A 15211-nucleotide genomic window follows, 5' to 3' on the forward strand; every position below is an offset into this window, starting at 1 on the left:
CGGGGGGGGGGGGGGCAGTGTGGAGCCACCATCTGGCTGTAGCAATGAGATTCACACGAGGCAATTCGTTTGTGAACAATCAAGACAGCATATACTTAAGAACGAGATTCTGCTGGGCAGACTCTGCGGGGAGCCACCAAGGAGGCGGAGAGGACCGGGCAGGGGGAAGACAGATGGGTGAGTAGGCGGGGCTGGGGGGGTGGTGTTCGGGGCCTGGTTGGGAGCCCCAGCCCCCTCTCGGTGACATGTTGGAGACAGATAAAGCTGCCTCCCTTGCAATGAGGCCTGGAGTGGGAGGGGCACAGAAAGCTCTCAGGGTGATTTGAGAAGGGACTAGAAGCTGGTCTGGCAAGGCCCAAACGTGGGCAAAGGCTTGGCATCCAGGGCAGGGCTCAGGGGGGAGGGGGCAGGGACGCAGCAATCTGGCTAGCTGGCCCCAACTAACCCAAAACACAGGTGCCTCCCTTACATTTTGGGGAGTTTGGGCAGCATTCTGGGGCCATGGCTCAGCAGTGCCTGCATGGAGGCATTCTGGATGTTTTCCCGTTTCCCTGGAGTCTGAGTTCAGCCAGGAGCACAAGAGCCCCTGGCAGCTGCTGGCCTGCCCTCTCCCATCTGAGTGTTTTGCTGGGAGGGTCCCCATCCTGTGTCTCTGGGCCACTCCAGGCTGCCCCAGGCTCCCATGTTGTGAGGTGCCCCCCCCCCCCCGGGGCCTCACCCCTCTCCTGTCAGCCCCTGCACAGGCTCACAGTGGCCCACGCCCTCATGCTGCAGGGACAGTTGTGGGCTTGGAGCCCAGAGAAGAAAACCAGGCCGGACTGGCTGGCCAGAAGGCAACGCAATCTCCTAAATTAGTCTGCTGCTTTTGCCTTTGCAGATGGCCCCCCTCAGCGCCCTGGCAGCTTCTAAACGCACCCTGGACACTCAGGGGTACCAGGTGCTCAGGGGTGAGAGAAGGCAGGACTCAGGCGACAGGGTTTCAGAACTCATGATTTATTGACACTTATTGACCCCTGGGAGGAGACTGAGTTTCTGGCCCCCTCATCCGGGCACTCATCCCTACAGACAGGGAAAATGGCCATCCCATCTCGGGACAAGACGCCTCTCCCAGGAGCCCTGCCAAGACATGCACAGATGAACCCTTGGCAAGGCTAGCATGGCGCATGAATGGCAAAGCTCGGCGCATTTGGCAAAGCTGCAGAGCCTCGGCGAAAAGCACAGGCCTCCTGGGGCTGCCTCCCTTGGGCGACAGGCAGAATCAAACCCAAACCAGCTTATCTTGCACAGGCCCAGCAGGTTTCCATTGAGCCCTTGTCAGGGTCAGGCCTAGGAACCGGCGGAGCTGTACCCCAGGACCCGGGAATACTGCTGAGGTAGCCGGGCCATCCGCAAGGGGACACAGGAAGGGGTGAGGGCCGCATGCTGGCTGGGGAGGGTAGGGGGAGAGAGGGCTGCGGCCAAAGGCTGGCCCGGGACCTCACAGAGCTTGTGCATCTCCAGTGGGGCCTGCCCCCGTCACTGTTCCCCCTAAAGCACATCCCTTTCCTCGTCCTGGGTGCTGAGGGCAAGCGAGGTCAGGGAGAGCCCAGCTATACCCTGCCCCTCTCCATGCCCTTCCGCCTCACACCTGTGGAGGGAGGGAGCCGACCCTGTCTGCTTCTCCCACCCCTGCTAGCTCGCAATCAGCTCTACCTGTAAAAGCAGGGCCTGCTCTCTGAGCTTCTGTGTTCCATATAAGGCCCAACCCCAGCATCTGCAGCTCCATTCTTTCCCAGCCCACTTAACTGTAAGAATAGATGGGTAATAATACTTCATCACCCCTCCCTGCTAGCAGCCAGGGAGGGCTCCCCCAGCACGGGCAGCAGCTCCCTGGGACACGCCAGGCTTGCCTCAGGAAGCCCTTGACCCTCCAGAATCACAGCTTTGGTGCAACCCTGTGCCCTAGAGAGGAGAAACTGAGGCCCAGGGAGGCTCCATGACTTACTCAGCTCATACAACGAGCTAGTGGCAAAGCGAGGATTTGAGAAGGGGATTGGGGCTTCCAGATCTGGGGCCCTCGTGGGACCGTGGCCCGGAGAGGAGAGGGGCCAGCGCTTTCAGAGGCTGAAGACGCCCGGTGGCTCCCAGTCCAGCCCCAGTCAAGAGGGAAGAGGCCTCTATGCCTAGGTGCTTGCACAGAGCTGGCGTCTGTGCAGGAGGAAGAAGGGCTCCCTCAGCCCCCAGGCAAGGATGAGCCGCACCAGACAGCAGAAGCCTCTGCCAGAGGGGGGTGGTCACTGGGACAAGCCTGGAGAGATCTCCTTATGGAGCCTCGAGCGAGGGCGCGAATCAGACCACCACACAGAGAGAGCCAGGCTCCATGTGTGAAGCCCCACTCTTGGTGGCAATCACAGGATCCGACTGGCAAATAAAGGAGGACAACAGAAGTCCACGCTTCCGCCCTCTGCTAAGGTCATGCCCGGGGGCAGCCAGGCCGCTGGTGAAGGGCAGGCCCACATGCTGCCTCTGACCAGCCCTGCGCTGGGAAGGGCCGAAGAGGGGGCTTCAGACCCCCAGAAAGCAGCGGGGCCTTCAGATTAAGTGGGAAAATTCTAGGTCACTGTTGGCTCCCACCAAACCTCTGAATTGCAGTGACCATGTTTAAGATGCCTTCAATCTTGAGCTTTGGGGCATGGCATCGGCCGCATCATGTGGGCTCCCTCATCCCTGCTGTGGGAGTGAGCAGTAAAGGCTAAGCCTGTGGGGGGCATCTCCCACTGCCTCCCTCTCTTCCTGCTGCAGGGTCCGGGGAGGGGGGACACCTAGGCTCCCCTCCGTGCACTGGGATCAGGGTCCTCCCTGCACTCTCCTTGCTGGGGCCTGGCCACTGCGGGTGGATTCTGAGTACCTTCATAAGACCTCCCAGCCTGGGGGACCTGGTGCCAAGCATCCCCCTGCTGCCCACCTCCCAGCGACATTCTCCAGAAGCCTCAGCTAAGCCACCCACTGCCGTTCCCAGATCTGTAGGCCTGGGTCCTCCCACCAGAGACCCCTCTCTCTGGGCCCTTGACCTCTGCCTGGACTCTTCACCCAGCCCTGTCACTTCCAACTGGACACCAACGCCATATTTGCCTCACTGGATGTGAGCAGCCCGAGTCACCCAAGTTTCGTGGCTCCCAAGCCTCACCTGCCCAGAGCATGCTAGGGAATGGAGAGCTCTCCCCCATGTGGTCAGGCTGTGGGCAGAGCAAGATGGCAGAGGGTGCAGCTGTGGCAGGCGGGAGACAGGAGGAGGGGTTTTGGGGGCTGTGGGGCAGGTGGGCGGGATAGGCTCCAAACAGAGCCCAACGCCCCCAGGCTGCCCCCGGACTTGCCGGGGCCTCTAAGCGTATTTCCCAATGAAACCAATTTGGTTACTAACACAAGACATTCTAGGACATTCCAGTCAAACGAGGAGTCCGCTTCATGGAGCTCAGTCCCTCAGCCTGGGCACCAGCCAGAGACATGAGCAGTAGGGCCCAGGTGTGGAGGGAGGCTGGTGGGGCCGAGGTCACCCTGATCTCCCGGAGCCCCGCGGTCTGGCCCAGGCCGCACAGCACAGCCTATGTTCTTCGGGGCTGCTCTGCTGTCAGCAGCGAATGGAATCACAAGATACGGAAAGAACTCATCCGGGAAGAATTCTAGCCAAGATCATGCCACTATAACAAAATAAATCCTGCTTCTGTAAAAATGGAAACATGCCTGTTAGAATCCGTCCAGGCCCAGAGGTTCTAGCCTTACCTAAAGCTGTTTAAGGCACTTGAATGGCTTATTAACACCACCTGGAAAAGTTTTTGTTTCAATCCTGATTTAGAGAAAAAAAAATTCAGTAATACTGCAAAAGAAGTTTCTTCTAAAAAAAAAAATCAATACTTAAGTTTTCTAAGAATAAAATAAACGCTAAGCTCTGCTTAAGTTATATGACACAACAGGTCAACTTGGCACTGACAAAACAAAGACAAAAACCTGAAATACTGCTTCTGAGTTAGACTTCCCTGGGGAAAAAAAAAAAGACCACAAACAAAAGACACACGTGTCATCATTCTGACCTTCCCCTCCCTGGGTGTGTGCGGGCTGGGAGGGAACCAGGGAGGCTGGGGACCGCCGAGCACCCACCGCAGACCAGATCCCTGGTGCTCCCTCCTTCCCAACGGGGCCGTTCTCCCCACTCCGGGAAGCCGGCTTGGTAGGCCAGGACCAGCCAGGCGCATCTGTACAGATGAGTCCTCCCAGCCGTGGCCAGTGAGGAGGCAATGAGAAACCTGGGCCGGACACCCAGGACACACCTGGAGATGTCCATGGCCCCTGGGTCTGTCCGGGGTCTCACATGCAGTGCCCTGCTGCCCCAGGCGCAAGCCCAGCGTCTTTGGTCTGGCTGCGGCCCGCGCCTGTGGCCTCTGGTCCTGCCCCCTACCCAGCCGAGCCTGGAGAAGAGCTAATCCACTTCCCAGGTCATCTCTTTGGTGAGGTCTCCTCCCTAGGCCTCCTTTGGAGATCCGGGCCATCTCACTGCCTGCAGGAGCAGGGCATAAATAACCCCCCGCCCCCCCAGGGCAGTTCTGCAGCCACCAGGATGGACTGATGCAAGGAGCACAGGGGACTCGGGGCCCTGGGAAAACACTGTGAGGGGGACACCTGCCCGCCCACCGCCGCCGCTGCTGCTGGTCTGGTCCTAAGGCATCCGAGGGGGATGGGCCTGGGGTGGGGGCAGGGGGCCTGCACCTCCTAGCTTCTCTGTGGAGTATTGGTCTCTGGCTCTGAGAGGCCAGAGGGCACATCCCCTGCCCCCTGGGTCCCGCCCGTCAGTAGGTCTCGGGGGTCCCTGAGGAAGACCACCATGACCGTGATGTTGTCGTGGGAGCCCCGCTCCCGGGCTGCAGCCACCAGCTCCTCAGCCACCTGCAGCCCGCTGCCCTGCTGCCTGACCAGGTGGCTCTGGACAAGGCCAGCGACCTCCTGGTGGGGGACGACGTCGAAGAAGCCATCACAGGCCAGCAGCAGGTAGTCCTCAGAGCCCGTCAGCTCCCGAGAGGCCGAGTCCGCCTCCCCCGACACGTAGGGCTTCTGGAACACGTCCCCTGCACGCGGGAGAGAAAGGCCTCACGTCAGAGGGCCGGGCTGCCTGTTGCCAAGGGCCACCTGCCAGGCCCGGGCCTCACCACGGCCACTCCCCTCCGGCACCCATGCTCACCGGTGAAATTTGGTAATTTCACGCAGTGCTAAGGGCTATGAAGAAAACAAGAGAGGGCGACGTGGCCGACTTATTCTGGTGTCCCAGAGGGCCGAGTTAGGGCCCAGCCAGGCAAGAGGTCAGCTCGACAAACAGCCTCTTCACTGCCAGTGGAGCGGGGCCCAGAGTCGGAGAGGGGGGATAGCTGAGGCGGAGGACCTCACTTTTCCTTATGCTCAGGTCTGCAGGTTCCCTTCCCCTCAGGACCCTCTCTGTGGGACCCCACATCCAATCCGCTAGCCAGTCCTGTTGACTTTACTTTCAAAGTGCAACTGGAACCCACCGCCCCCTCCTCATACCTTGCCGCTTCCTGACACGGACGTGCCCGGGGTGTCCCCCTCTGTGGAAGGAGTCTCTGCTTGGAGAGCCCCCCCCCGGCCACCTCCCCACTGCAGTGTGTCCAGAGACACAAGGGCAGTGGCGGCGGCAGGAAGAAGGGCTCTAAGGCCCGCGTGTGCCGGGAGGTTAGGAGGGACAGATGCCACATTGCGGGGCTCAGCAGGAACAGAGTGGTGTCTAAGTACCTGGGGGTAGAGGTGTGGCTGCCGAGGCCCAGCCTGAGGCCCAGCAGCAGCAGGATGCTGACAAAATAGGATTGTGCAAGAATAGGAGTCTTCCTTTTTTTTTTTTTTAGATGGAGAAAAGAATCAGCATGAATGGGGGGAGGATAATCGATAATCTTCATTTATGGAATATTTGAAAATGACCTTCCAGCACAGATAGTAGCTATCCAAGGGTCTCCTAGTAGGTTTTTTCTGGGGAACTGTTTTAACGAGGAGATAATTGCATACAACTTAAACTGGGATTATTCGTGTGAGATGGAAGTCTCTGAGGTGTTTGCACGTGGGCTATCTAAATTCACCAGAGGTCCTTCACAGTCTAATTACACGGCCCCACAGACCACAGGTGCTTTATCAGCGCAGGACGCTGCTGTCCCCAACAGCTGGGTGACCCTCGGGCTGCAGACAAGAGGCCTTGGTCTCCTGCCCCTTGCCTCCTTACCAATGGCTCTGGACACGGCCAGGGTCCCGTTGACTCTCCAGCAGTCCATGTGAGACACGAAGCCGCCCAGCGCCTCGATGCGCTCCTTCTCGTCCTGTGGGGGACAGCCAGAGTGGGGGCTGGGGCAGGGTGCCTGGCGAGGCTGCGCGAGCGGAGATGCATTGATTTCTGACACCGAGCTGTGACCACAGCCCGGGAATGACACCCAGAGGAGGCATTAGGAGAACTGCGAGAAACCATGAAGAAGCTGCACATCCTCCTCCGAATGCAGGAAGGCCCACCTCAGACCAGCTGTGGCCACCGAAGCCCTGCTGCCTCACCTTTCACTCTGGGATACTGTCCCCTCCTTGCAAGCCGCTGGGGCGAGAGCAAGCCTGTGCTGTGTGTGGCCACCTGGCAGGCCTGGATGAAACCTCAACCAGGCCCTGTCCTTTCTCAAAGTCTCCCTGCTCCCCCTCCTCCCAGAAGTGAAAGCAGCACGCCATGTTGGGCCCCAGGGTACCAGCTTCCTCAGCTGGGAGCTTCCCATGCCCCACGGGACAGTGTCTGCTGGATAGGCCAGTCCCCTCTCTCTGGGACCACGGATGTGGACCCTTCCACCTGGAGACGGTCTCTGTGCACATCCCACTGCAGGGCGGGAGGGAGGGGGGACACCGTACCAAAGGCTGGGCCACCCATGCAGTTCCCTGCAGAGGTGGTGGCAGTGGGACTCGGAAGGTTTGCAGCAGCCCTGACCTGTCTGCACGGCTCCCTCTGGGCCTGAGAAGCCACCGTGGTGTTGAGCAGTGCCAGAAAAAGGCAAAAAGGATCGTGAATGTGGGCAGGGAAGGAGGAGGAAGGAATGCGCAGGTGGAGGGGAGAGAGAGACTCAGAGGGTCTGGGGAGAGGCAGGCAGATATGCAGGCTGGCTGGCTGTGCTCTTTGCCATGGTGCCACATGGCAGGGCTCCGGGAAAGGCTGCCCGGAAAAGTCCCTGCTGGGCCACAGAGGTGGCGCGGGACAGCAAGCTTGTGGGGACGCGGGTGGGCAGGAACCTAGAGGCTCGCATCTAGTCCTGGGGTAGGACGGTCCACCAGGGAGCAGATGCCAAATGGCCTGGTGGTGCAGTGACGGTGGAGGGACCCAGGACAGCTGCCATTTCTCAGCTGTGTGCTCTGGGCTAGTTACTTGACCTCTCTGAGCCTCAGTCCTCTCCTCTGTACGACAGGGAGAGCTTATGTAGGAGGTGAGGCCAAGGAATGCTGTCCCTCCCGGCTGTTGTGATCACTGCCTGACACTCCCTGCAGTGCTTTCCAAATCCAGAAACCACGAAAGGACAGCTCCACTCAGTTACCTGAAAACCAAAGTGTCTACAAGGCAAAAGTCCATAAACATAGACAAAGCGGCAGGCTATTTGCAAATCGCCCTGCAGACAAGGAGCTGACCTACAAATTGATAAGGACAATAGCAGGAGACCAATGAGCCAAGGACAAGAAGGAAGGGCTCTCCAAAAAAAAAAAAAAAAAAAAGAAGGAAGGGCTCTCCAGAAAGGCAATGTAAATGATCTTCAGTGGTTGAGAAGATGCTCACCCTCAATCCGTAATGGCTAACACCCCAAGCTTCAGGGGACCCCTCGCCCCCAACCCCAGCCACTCGAGTCACAAGGGCCCTCCCTCTGAGGAACACCAGGAGCTCCCTAGGAAGGTGGTCCAGGGCTCCTCTTACTTCGTTGCCCACCTGACCGTCCGCCATCCTGCGCGGTGCAGCGTGATGGGGGCTGGGATGTCCCAGGCACAGAGGGAGGGGGCCCTTACTTGTCGCTCAGGTCTGTGAGGTTCCATCAGCTTCACCACCTGTCCCTGCTGCACCAGGATGACCTGGGAGTCCCCGAGCCAGGCGACGTGCAGGGTCTTTCCCGCAATGAGCGCGCACACCCCCGTGGTGCCACTCTGCAGCCGCTGCAGGGAAAGAGGGACGCCCGTCCAGGCTGACCGACTCCTGGAACAGGGCTCAGCCAGGTAAAAGGAACGGACTGCTGAAGCACACACAAGCACACCAGGAGTCTCCTGAGGGTTCCGCTGCATGACAGGAGAGCACAGCCCGTGGAGTCCCATTTGCACACAACTCTAGAAAGCACGAACTCTATCATCTGTAACGTCAGAAAGCAGACGAGTGTGTGTCCGGGGAGCACGTGGGCAGGAGGGTGGGGTAACGAAGGATGGCAGATATGTCCGTTACTGTGGTGAGGGTTACACAGCTGTAGACAAATGTCAAAACCTATCCAACTGCACACTTTACATGTTATTGAACCAACTATACATTGTATGCTTGTAATACATGTGATCTGTTATGTGTCGATTATATGTTAATAAAGCTAGCTTAAAATAATAATAACCTAATTTGAACACCTGCTTCAGAGAACTGTTACTCTGGGAGGAGGCCCGGGGGCTGAGGCATGTCAGTTTTTCACCGGGCTCCCATGTGACAGTTCTAGATGCTATACGGTTTTCCATTAAGATGCAAGGTCTGGCTTTGCTGATTTCCGCTGGGGTCTGTGCTCAGAGTGTCTGATGACACTGTACCCCCTTCCAGGTCTCCCGATGAGCCATGTCAACTGGGGCAGGTCCGTTAAGCTCTCTGGGCCTCAGTTTCCCGATGTCTAAAATGGACACAATTGGGCGCCTGGGTGGCTCAGTTGGTTAAGCGACTGCTTTCGGCTCAGGTCATGATCCTGGAGTCCCAGGATCGAGTCCCGCATCGGGCTCCCTGCTCAGCAGGGAGTCTGCTTCTCCCTCTCCCGCTCCCCCCTCTTGTGCTCTCTCTCTCTCTAAAATAAATAAATAAAAATTAAAAAAAAATAAATAAAATAAATAAATAAATAAAATGGACACAATTTTAGTAGCTACCTGGCAGGGCTGCTGGGAGGGCCCCACGGAAGTTCTGCAGGTAAGGTTCAGTGGGTGGGAAGTTCACAGAGGAGGGGTTGGATGCGTTCTTTCAGAAACAAGTGCCCGATCCCTACAGGGCTACTATTCCCGAGGAAAGAACACACCCAGCAGGCACCAGCAGCCTGCCAAGACCCTGCCTGGGTGAGCAAGGGGAGAGGGGGCCGTGTATTAATCATGGGTTTTATTTTCAATATTTTCTTCTTTTTAAAAAAAACATTTTTTTAAGATTTTTAAAATTTTTAAGTAATCTCTACACACAACATGGGGCTCACTCACAACCCCGAGATCAAGAGTCCCATGCGCTTCCGTTGGAGCCAGTCAGGCGCCCCTATTTTCGGATGCTCTGACAAACTGGGGTACTTGCTAATGGTGGAGAGAATGCCCCTCCCAGGACGGCTGGTCCCTAAAGATAGCAAATGTCTCCCCCAGGCGCACAAACTTCTTGCATGAGCGAGCTGGTCTGAACCCGTGATCTCAGCCACATCCTCTGTCTCTCCCGCCAGGCTCTTTCCCCTGGCCTGGATGGCTGGGGGCAGCCCCGGTAGCCCAGAGCCCAACCAGGTTATTCAAACTATCCAATCCTCCACTTGCCCTGACGTGCCTGCCCCACCTCACCCTGCCTTGCCCAGGCCTCGGTGAGGCCACCTGAAGGCCCCGCCATATGGTGCTCCCTCCCTCTGCCTCCGGACCAACCCTGGGGCCTCCTCTCAGGCACTGGAAGTAATCAAACTCCCCTTTCAAGGTGGCTTCTGTGCCTGTCATCCTGCCATATCTGAGCAAAACAGAATCCTTGGTGCATTTTACAACAGGCTGCCTTCCCTGGGAAGCCTGCACCCCCACCAGAGTGGGGCAGGTCCATGCTGCTGCGGGGCCAGGGAAGCTTCACGCTCCTTTATTCAAATGAAAAACCAGCCTCCCTGTACCGTAAGAATGAAGTCACATGATGGCCAGCAGAGTTTAGTGGGGACCTTCTGACACCACCAAGTGCTCTGATTTCTCTCCCTCGGCCGGGGCCGGGCCTCTCTGATGTGACAGCTGTTGGCCCACACACTGCACGCAAGGCCCATTCACCGGTTCTCACCTCTCGCTTGGCTTTCCAGAGAAACATCTCATCGGTGCGCCGGAAGGCTTCTCTGAGGGCTCTGGCGGGGTCTGTGGGCAGCTCGGGCCGGCGGGCAACGTTGGTGTGCACGTGCACGGCGGCGTACCGTGCGGCATCCACCCCTCCGTGACCATCAAACACGGCGAAGTAGGCTCGGTCCACAGGGTCCTGGAGGGGAGTGCAGCGGGAGTCACACCGACCTGGCCCTGACCCACGCTGTCACCTAGCCGGAGGCTCTCATCTGGGGCTGGAGCCCAGGCGCGCACTGGGGTAGGTCTGAGAGAATCAGCACGGCCTTGGCCATCAGGTAGGTGATCCTGACTCAAGCACTTAGGAGCGGCAAGACTTGGAAAAGGAAAGGACAAGCCTCCAGAGCCTCGGTTCACCTTCTGTTATGAGTTGCTGGAGTATAAAGTGAGGGAAGATACCAGGTGGCTCCTGGTGCCTGAGACAAAGCAGGACTCAGCAACTGTGAGTCTGGGGCAAACGTGACTCCTGGGGCCTCCCCTTCTAACAGGCTCAGGCAGATCATTCCCTTCCCTCAGTCCCTCAGCTGGGAAAGCAAAGTGGCCCAGAAGTGCTGGGTCAATGACTCGGTCCTCTGAGCCTCCCTGTGACGTGCTTGGCCTTGCCCCCTTCAGAGTACAGCTACGGGCATCACTCCCGCCTCAGCTCTGGCTGGCAGCTCTGCTCGGAAGCCCGGGGGGCCCCCACCCACGCCCTTCACAAGGCCTCTGTGGCTGTTCTGACTGGGGCCCGGGAGGAGGAGCACTGCAGGTGGAGCACTCACGGACAGGCCGAAGAGCTGGTTGAAGGTGGGAAGGCACACGTGCCGGTCCTCCATCTTGCGGCGCGTATTCCGGATGGCGTGCATGGAGACCAGCCACTGCCGCTGAGGAAGCCGGGCGATCAAGGGCCCCTGCTTCTGCCACTGGCTGCATACTTCCCAGAGCCGGTTAAAGAAACTCCGCGCCAGGCCCTTGGCATCCAGCACTGATGCGCATGACAGGGAACTGTTAGGGCAGCAGCAGGGCTCCACTCCAGCTGCCTGCCCCCCTTCCCCGGGGCCCCTGCAGCTCTCCAACAGCGCCCCCCAAAGCCTGCCCAGGCCCCACCAACCCATCAGCCCCAGGGGCATTCTGAGCCCCCCAGCCCGGTAAACTATGCGTGACAGCCTGTGTCACGGGCACCGAGCGATGTCTGCTTGGGCAATATGCACAGGAAGGAGCCTCCCATCCCACAGTGAGCAACTCCACTCATGGGAGCCCACCCCCAAGGAAAGAGCCAGAAACTCAAAGATAATTTCAGGACAAAGTATAAAATCATTTATAATTGCACATTAATTCGAAGTAATCGGTATCCAGTGACAGAGTAAATTATGGTCTATTCTCTTGATGAAGAATTAAGCTGCTATTAAACATGATTTTCACAACTAAACACACAATCGCCACACTGCCCAGCAACTGCACCCCTGGGCATTTATCCCAGAGAAATTAAGACGGCACGTGCACAAAACCCTGCGTGCCCCAGGGTTCACAGCAGCTTCACCTGTAATAGGCAAAAACTGGAAATGGCCCAGATGTTTTTCAACCCGCGAGCGGGTAAACTTCGGTATATCATGCCACGGAATACTACTCGCGGAAGGAAGGAAGGAAGGAAGGAGCAAGTGAGCTCCTGGCGCATTAGAGAAACCCAGATGAATCTCCCTAGAGTGATGTGGAGTGAAAAAAGCCTATCCCCAAAAGTTACATACTCTATGATCCCATTTCTAGGCATTCTTGAAATGACAGAATTATAGAAATAGAGAAGATTAACAGTTGTCAGGGTTAGGGACAGGAGCATGGGGCATTAGGGTGACCACAAAGGATAACATGAGGGATCCCTGTAGGATGAAACTGTTCTATATCTTGACTATGTCAAGATCCTGGTCGTGATAGTTTACTATAGTTTTTTAAGACATTACCGTTGGGGGAACTGGGTAAAGGATACATAGAATTCCTCTGTGTTATTTCTTGCAACAGCATGAGAGCCTACAGTTATCTCAAAGCTTAATGGAAAAAAATTAAAGGGTAAAACAAAAACGGGCTTCTAAAGAGTGCGTGAGCATGTAAAATGCTATGTCACAATATTAAGGAAAAAACATTAAGGAAAAAAATGTCACTAAAAAAGGAGAACAGAAAATCCCACACACAGTTTGATCATGAGGACCTGAAAAGGCCTTCAACTGCTTGGACCAGAAAATTAAAGGCAGGAAAAGCATACAATCAAAATGTCAGAAGTGGGTGTCTGCAGGTGGGGCTCCACGGGTGATGTTTTTTCTTAAGAATACTTTTTTGGTGTTTTCTCAATTTTCCATCACAACTGTTAGCCCCAGGTGATGGTTTCAAAATATGTCCATTATTCTTTGATGCCTGATTGGGAGCCCAGTTCCCTCCCCTTGAGCATGGGCCTTAGGGACCTGCTCCTAATAAACAGAATCGACTGGAAGTGACCATTTGCTGCTTCCTAAGAGGCACTGCGGCTCCCACCTGGCACACTCTCTCTCCCTCCCTGTCTGTCTCTGTCTCTCTCTCTCTCCGTCTCCTGGTGAGTCACTGGCCCCGAGGGAAGCAGCTGCCACGGTGTGAGGACACCCAAGCGGCCCCGTGGAGGGTCCACATGGGGAGGGACTGAGGCCTCCTGCTAACAGCCAAGTGACCGAACCCCTTGAAAATGGAACCTCCGCCCCACTGGCCACAAGCTCAGGACCACGATCCCATGAGAGGCCCTGGGACAGAACCACCAGCTCAGCAGCTCCCAAATTCCAGACCCACAGAAACTATGGGATAATAAATGTTCATTTTAACCCACTAAATTTCAGGAGGAATTTGTTACACGACAATAGGTAACAGCCCCTACAACACACACCTCCCCCCCTCCAAATCCTACCTAAACCTGCCTTCTAAAGAAAAGCTAACCAAGGAACTAACAATGGACAGGTCCCAAGGAATTCTCGGGTGGTGTGCCTCAGAGGCTCAGGCCATTTCCACACACAAAACCCTCCTGGGACTCTTGCTGACCAGGGTGCATGAAGCTGGCACAGGTGAGTCAGGGCCCGTCGCCTCGGAGGGGTGTTCAAGGGCAGACTCTGAGGAGAGTCGCGGGCCACACTTGAAGGACTTGGCGGGGGGTATTGGAGAAGGAAGAGCTCCTGCCCAAAGGTGAAGGCCGCAGAAGAAAAAGAGAAGGGCAGAGGCCAGGGAAGGCAGAGAGGGTCTGTGAGCATGAGAGGCCATGGAAGACATGTCGAGGGATTCCACACGTGAAGGCGAGGTGTGTGTGTCTAGAATTGGCCACCGCCAGCACACCCAGGACCCAGGCGCCATGCAGGTGTTTGGCAAGAAGTGGGAGACCAGCTGGGCTGGCCTGAGGGGCTGTGGGTACAGGAAGGCTTAGCTCCGGGAAGACAGGTCCACACGAGCTTGGCCCAGTGCATCCCCTGCCAACAAGTCAGAGACCCCTTGTTCAGCTGGACGGCACAGCGCTGCCTCCCTAGCCTCCTCTCCGCTGTAGACGGCTGTGCTCAGAAGACCATCTGGGCCGCTGGGCTCCTTCCCTCTCCCTCTGGGCTCTGCTTTTTTTTTTAAGATTTTATTTATTTATTTGTCAGAGAGAGAGAGCGAGCGAGCGAGCACAAGCAGGGGGCATGGCAGGCAGAGGGAGAAGCGGGCTCCCTGCCGAGCAAGGAGCCTGATTCGGGGCTCGATCCCAGGACCCCAGGATCACGACCTGAGCTGAAGGCAGAGGCTTAACCGACTGAGCCACCCAGGCGCCCTGGGCTCTGCTTTTATTAGGCCTGAGACGCCCAGGGAGGCACAGGGTGCCGCGTACTCTCTTGCCTTAGGTTGTGCTACCATTTCCGTCAACACGTTTGAACCTGAATTTCGGCTTGAGCAAAAGCAATTACCACTGACAATGATAAGCAATGGATAAGCAACGGGAGAATCGGCCGCTCACTGACTCCTGATGCCGCCAGCAGGAGACGCCTGCTTTCCAGGCTGAGGGCCTCACCCTGGCGCCCACAGGTCCAGCCTACTGGAGAGGAGCCAGCTGGTGCTTCCCCATGACCCAGCCACAGAGAGGTCTTAGTCATATCTCTGTCCTTGAGCAGTGGTGCTTTTATCACCTGCCGGGAAGCCAATTTTGCAAGAAGGGCTTCGAGATGATAGACTTTACTATGTTCTGCTCCAGTGACAGGGACAGCTGATCAAGGCTGCGAGCCCAGGCCTGCACGGCAGGCGGGCGCAGGCTGTGATTTCCTCCCCCCTTCCCTGGCCTGCAGGCGCCCCCAGGGGCAGGGTTTGGCGGGCGTCAGCCACCGCCCGGGGCCTTCCCGCCAGCAGGTGGCGCTGGTTTCCCGCCGGGACTCTGGGGCAGCGCGCTCCCTTTGTGGGGCTCTGAGGAGGACAATAGCTGCCTGTCACTGTGGGCCACTGTCTCCCGCACCTCCCAGGCAGGAATGCGAGGCCGTGCTGGAATGGAATGTGGGCAGGGAGCCACGGAAAAGGCCGGGGACACGGACGAGAACTCAGCATGTGCTGAAGTGAGGGGCTGCGTGGGTCTGTCTCCCAGCCCGCCCCCACCCCGTTCCTTGCTTTGCCCTCACCGCTCGCTCTCGTGCTAAGCTTAAAGGAACATAGATAACAAATATGGGACAAGATAGGGGCGCCTGGGTGGCTCAGTTGGTTAAGCGACTGCCTTCGGCTCAGGTCATGATCCTGGAGTCCCTGGATCGAGTCCAGCATCAGGCTCCCTGCTCGGCAGGGAGCCTGCTTCTGCCTCTGACCCTCCCCCCTCTCATGAGCTCTCTCTCTCTCATTCTCTCTGTCTCAAATAAATAAATAAAATCTTTAAAAAAAAAAAACAAATATGGGACAAGATGGAAGTAATCAT

General features: G+C 57.1%; 1 protein-coding gene across 1 annotated transcript in view; it reads right to left on the minus strand.

The window, feature by feature from the left end:
* Positions 1-977: 977 nt before the first annotated feature.
* The window catches only part of PPM1F (protein phosphatase, Mg2+/Mn2+ dependent 1F), a 28074-nt gene continuing 13840 nt past the window's right edge, over positions 978-15211 (minus strand). The window contains exons 4-8 of the mRNA XM_081801704.1: positions 11070-11272; positions 10259-10447; positions 8044-8187; positions 6251-6344; positions 978-5096 (exon numbers count right to left, since the gene is read on the minus strand). Of these exons, the coding sequence (XP_081657830.1) occupies positions 4744-5096; positions 6251-6344; positions 8044-8187; positions 10259-10447; positions 11070-11272 (983 nt within the window). The 3' untranslated portion in view covers positions 978-4743. The remainder of the gene's footprint in view (positions 5097-6250; positions 6345-8043; positions 8188-10258; positions 10448-11069; positions 11273-15211) is intronic.

The sequence above is a fragment of the Leptonychotes weddellii genome, chromosome 13 (genome assembly GCF_054177405.1).
Source record: "Leptonychotes weddellii isolate Sample4059 chromosome 13, ASM5417740v2, whole genome shotgun sequence".
NCBI lineage: Eukaryota > Metazoa > Chordata > Mammalia > Carnivora > Phocidae > Leptonychotes > Leptonychotes weddellii.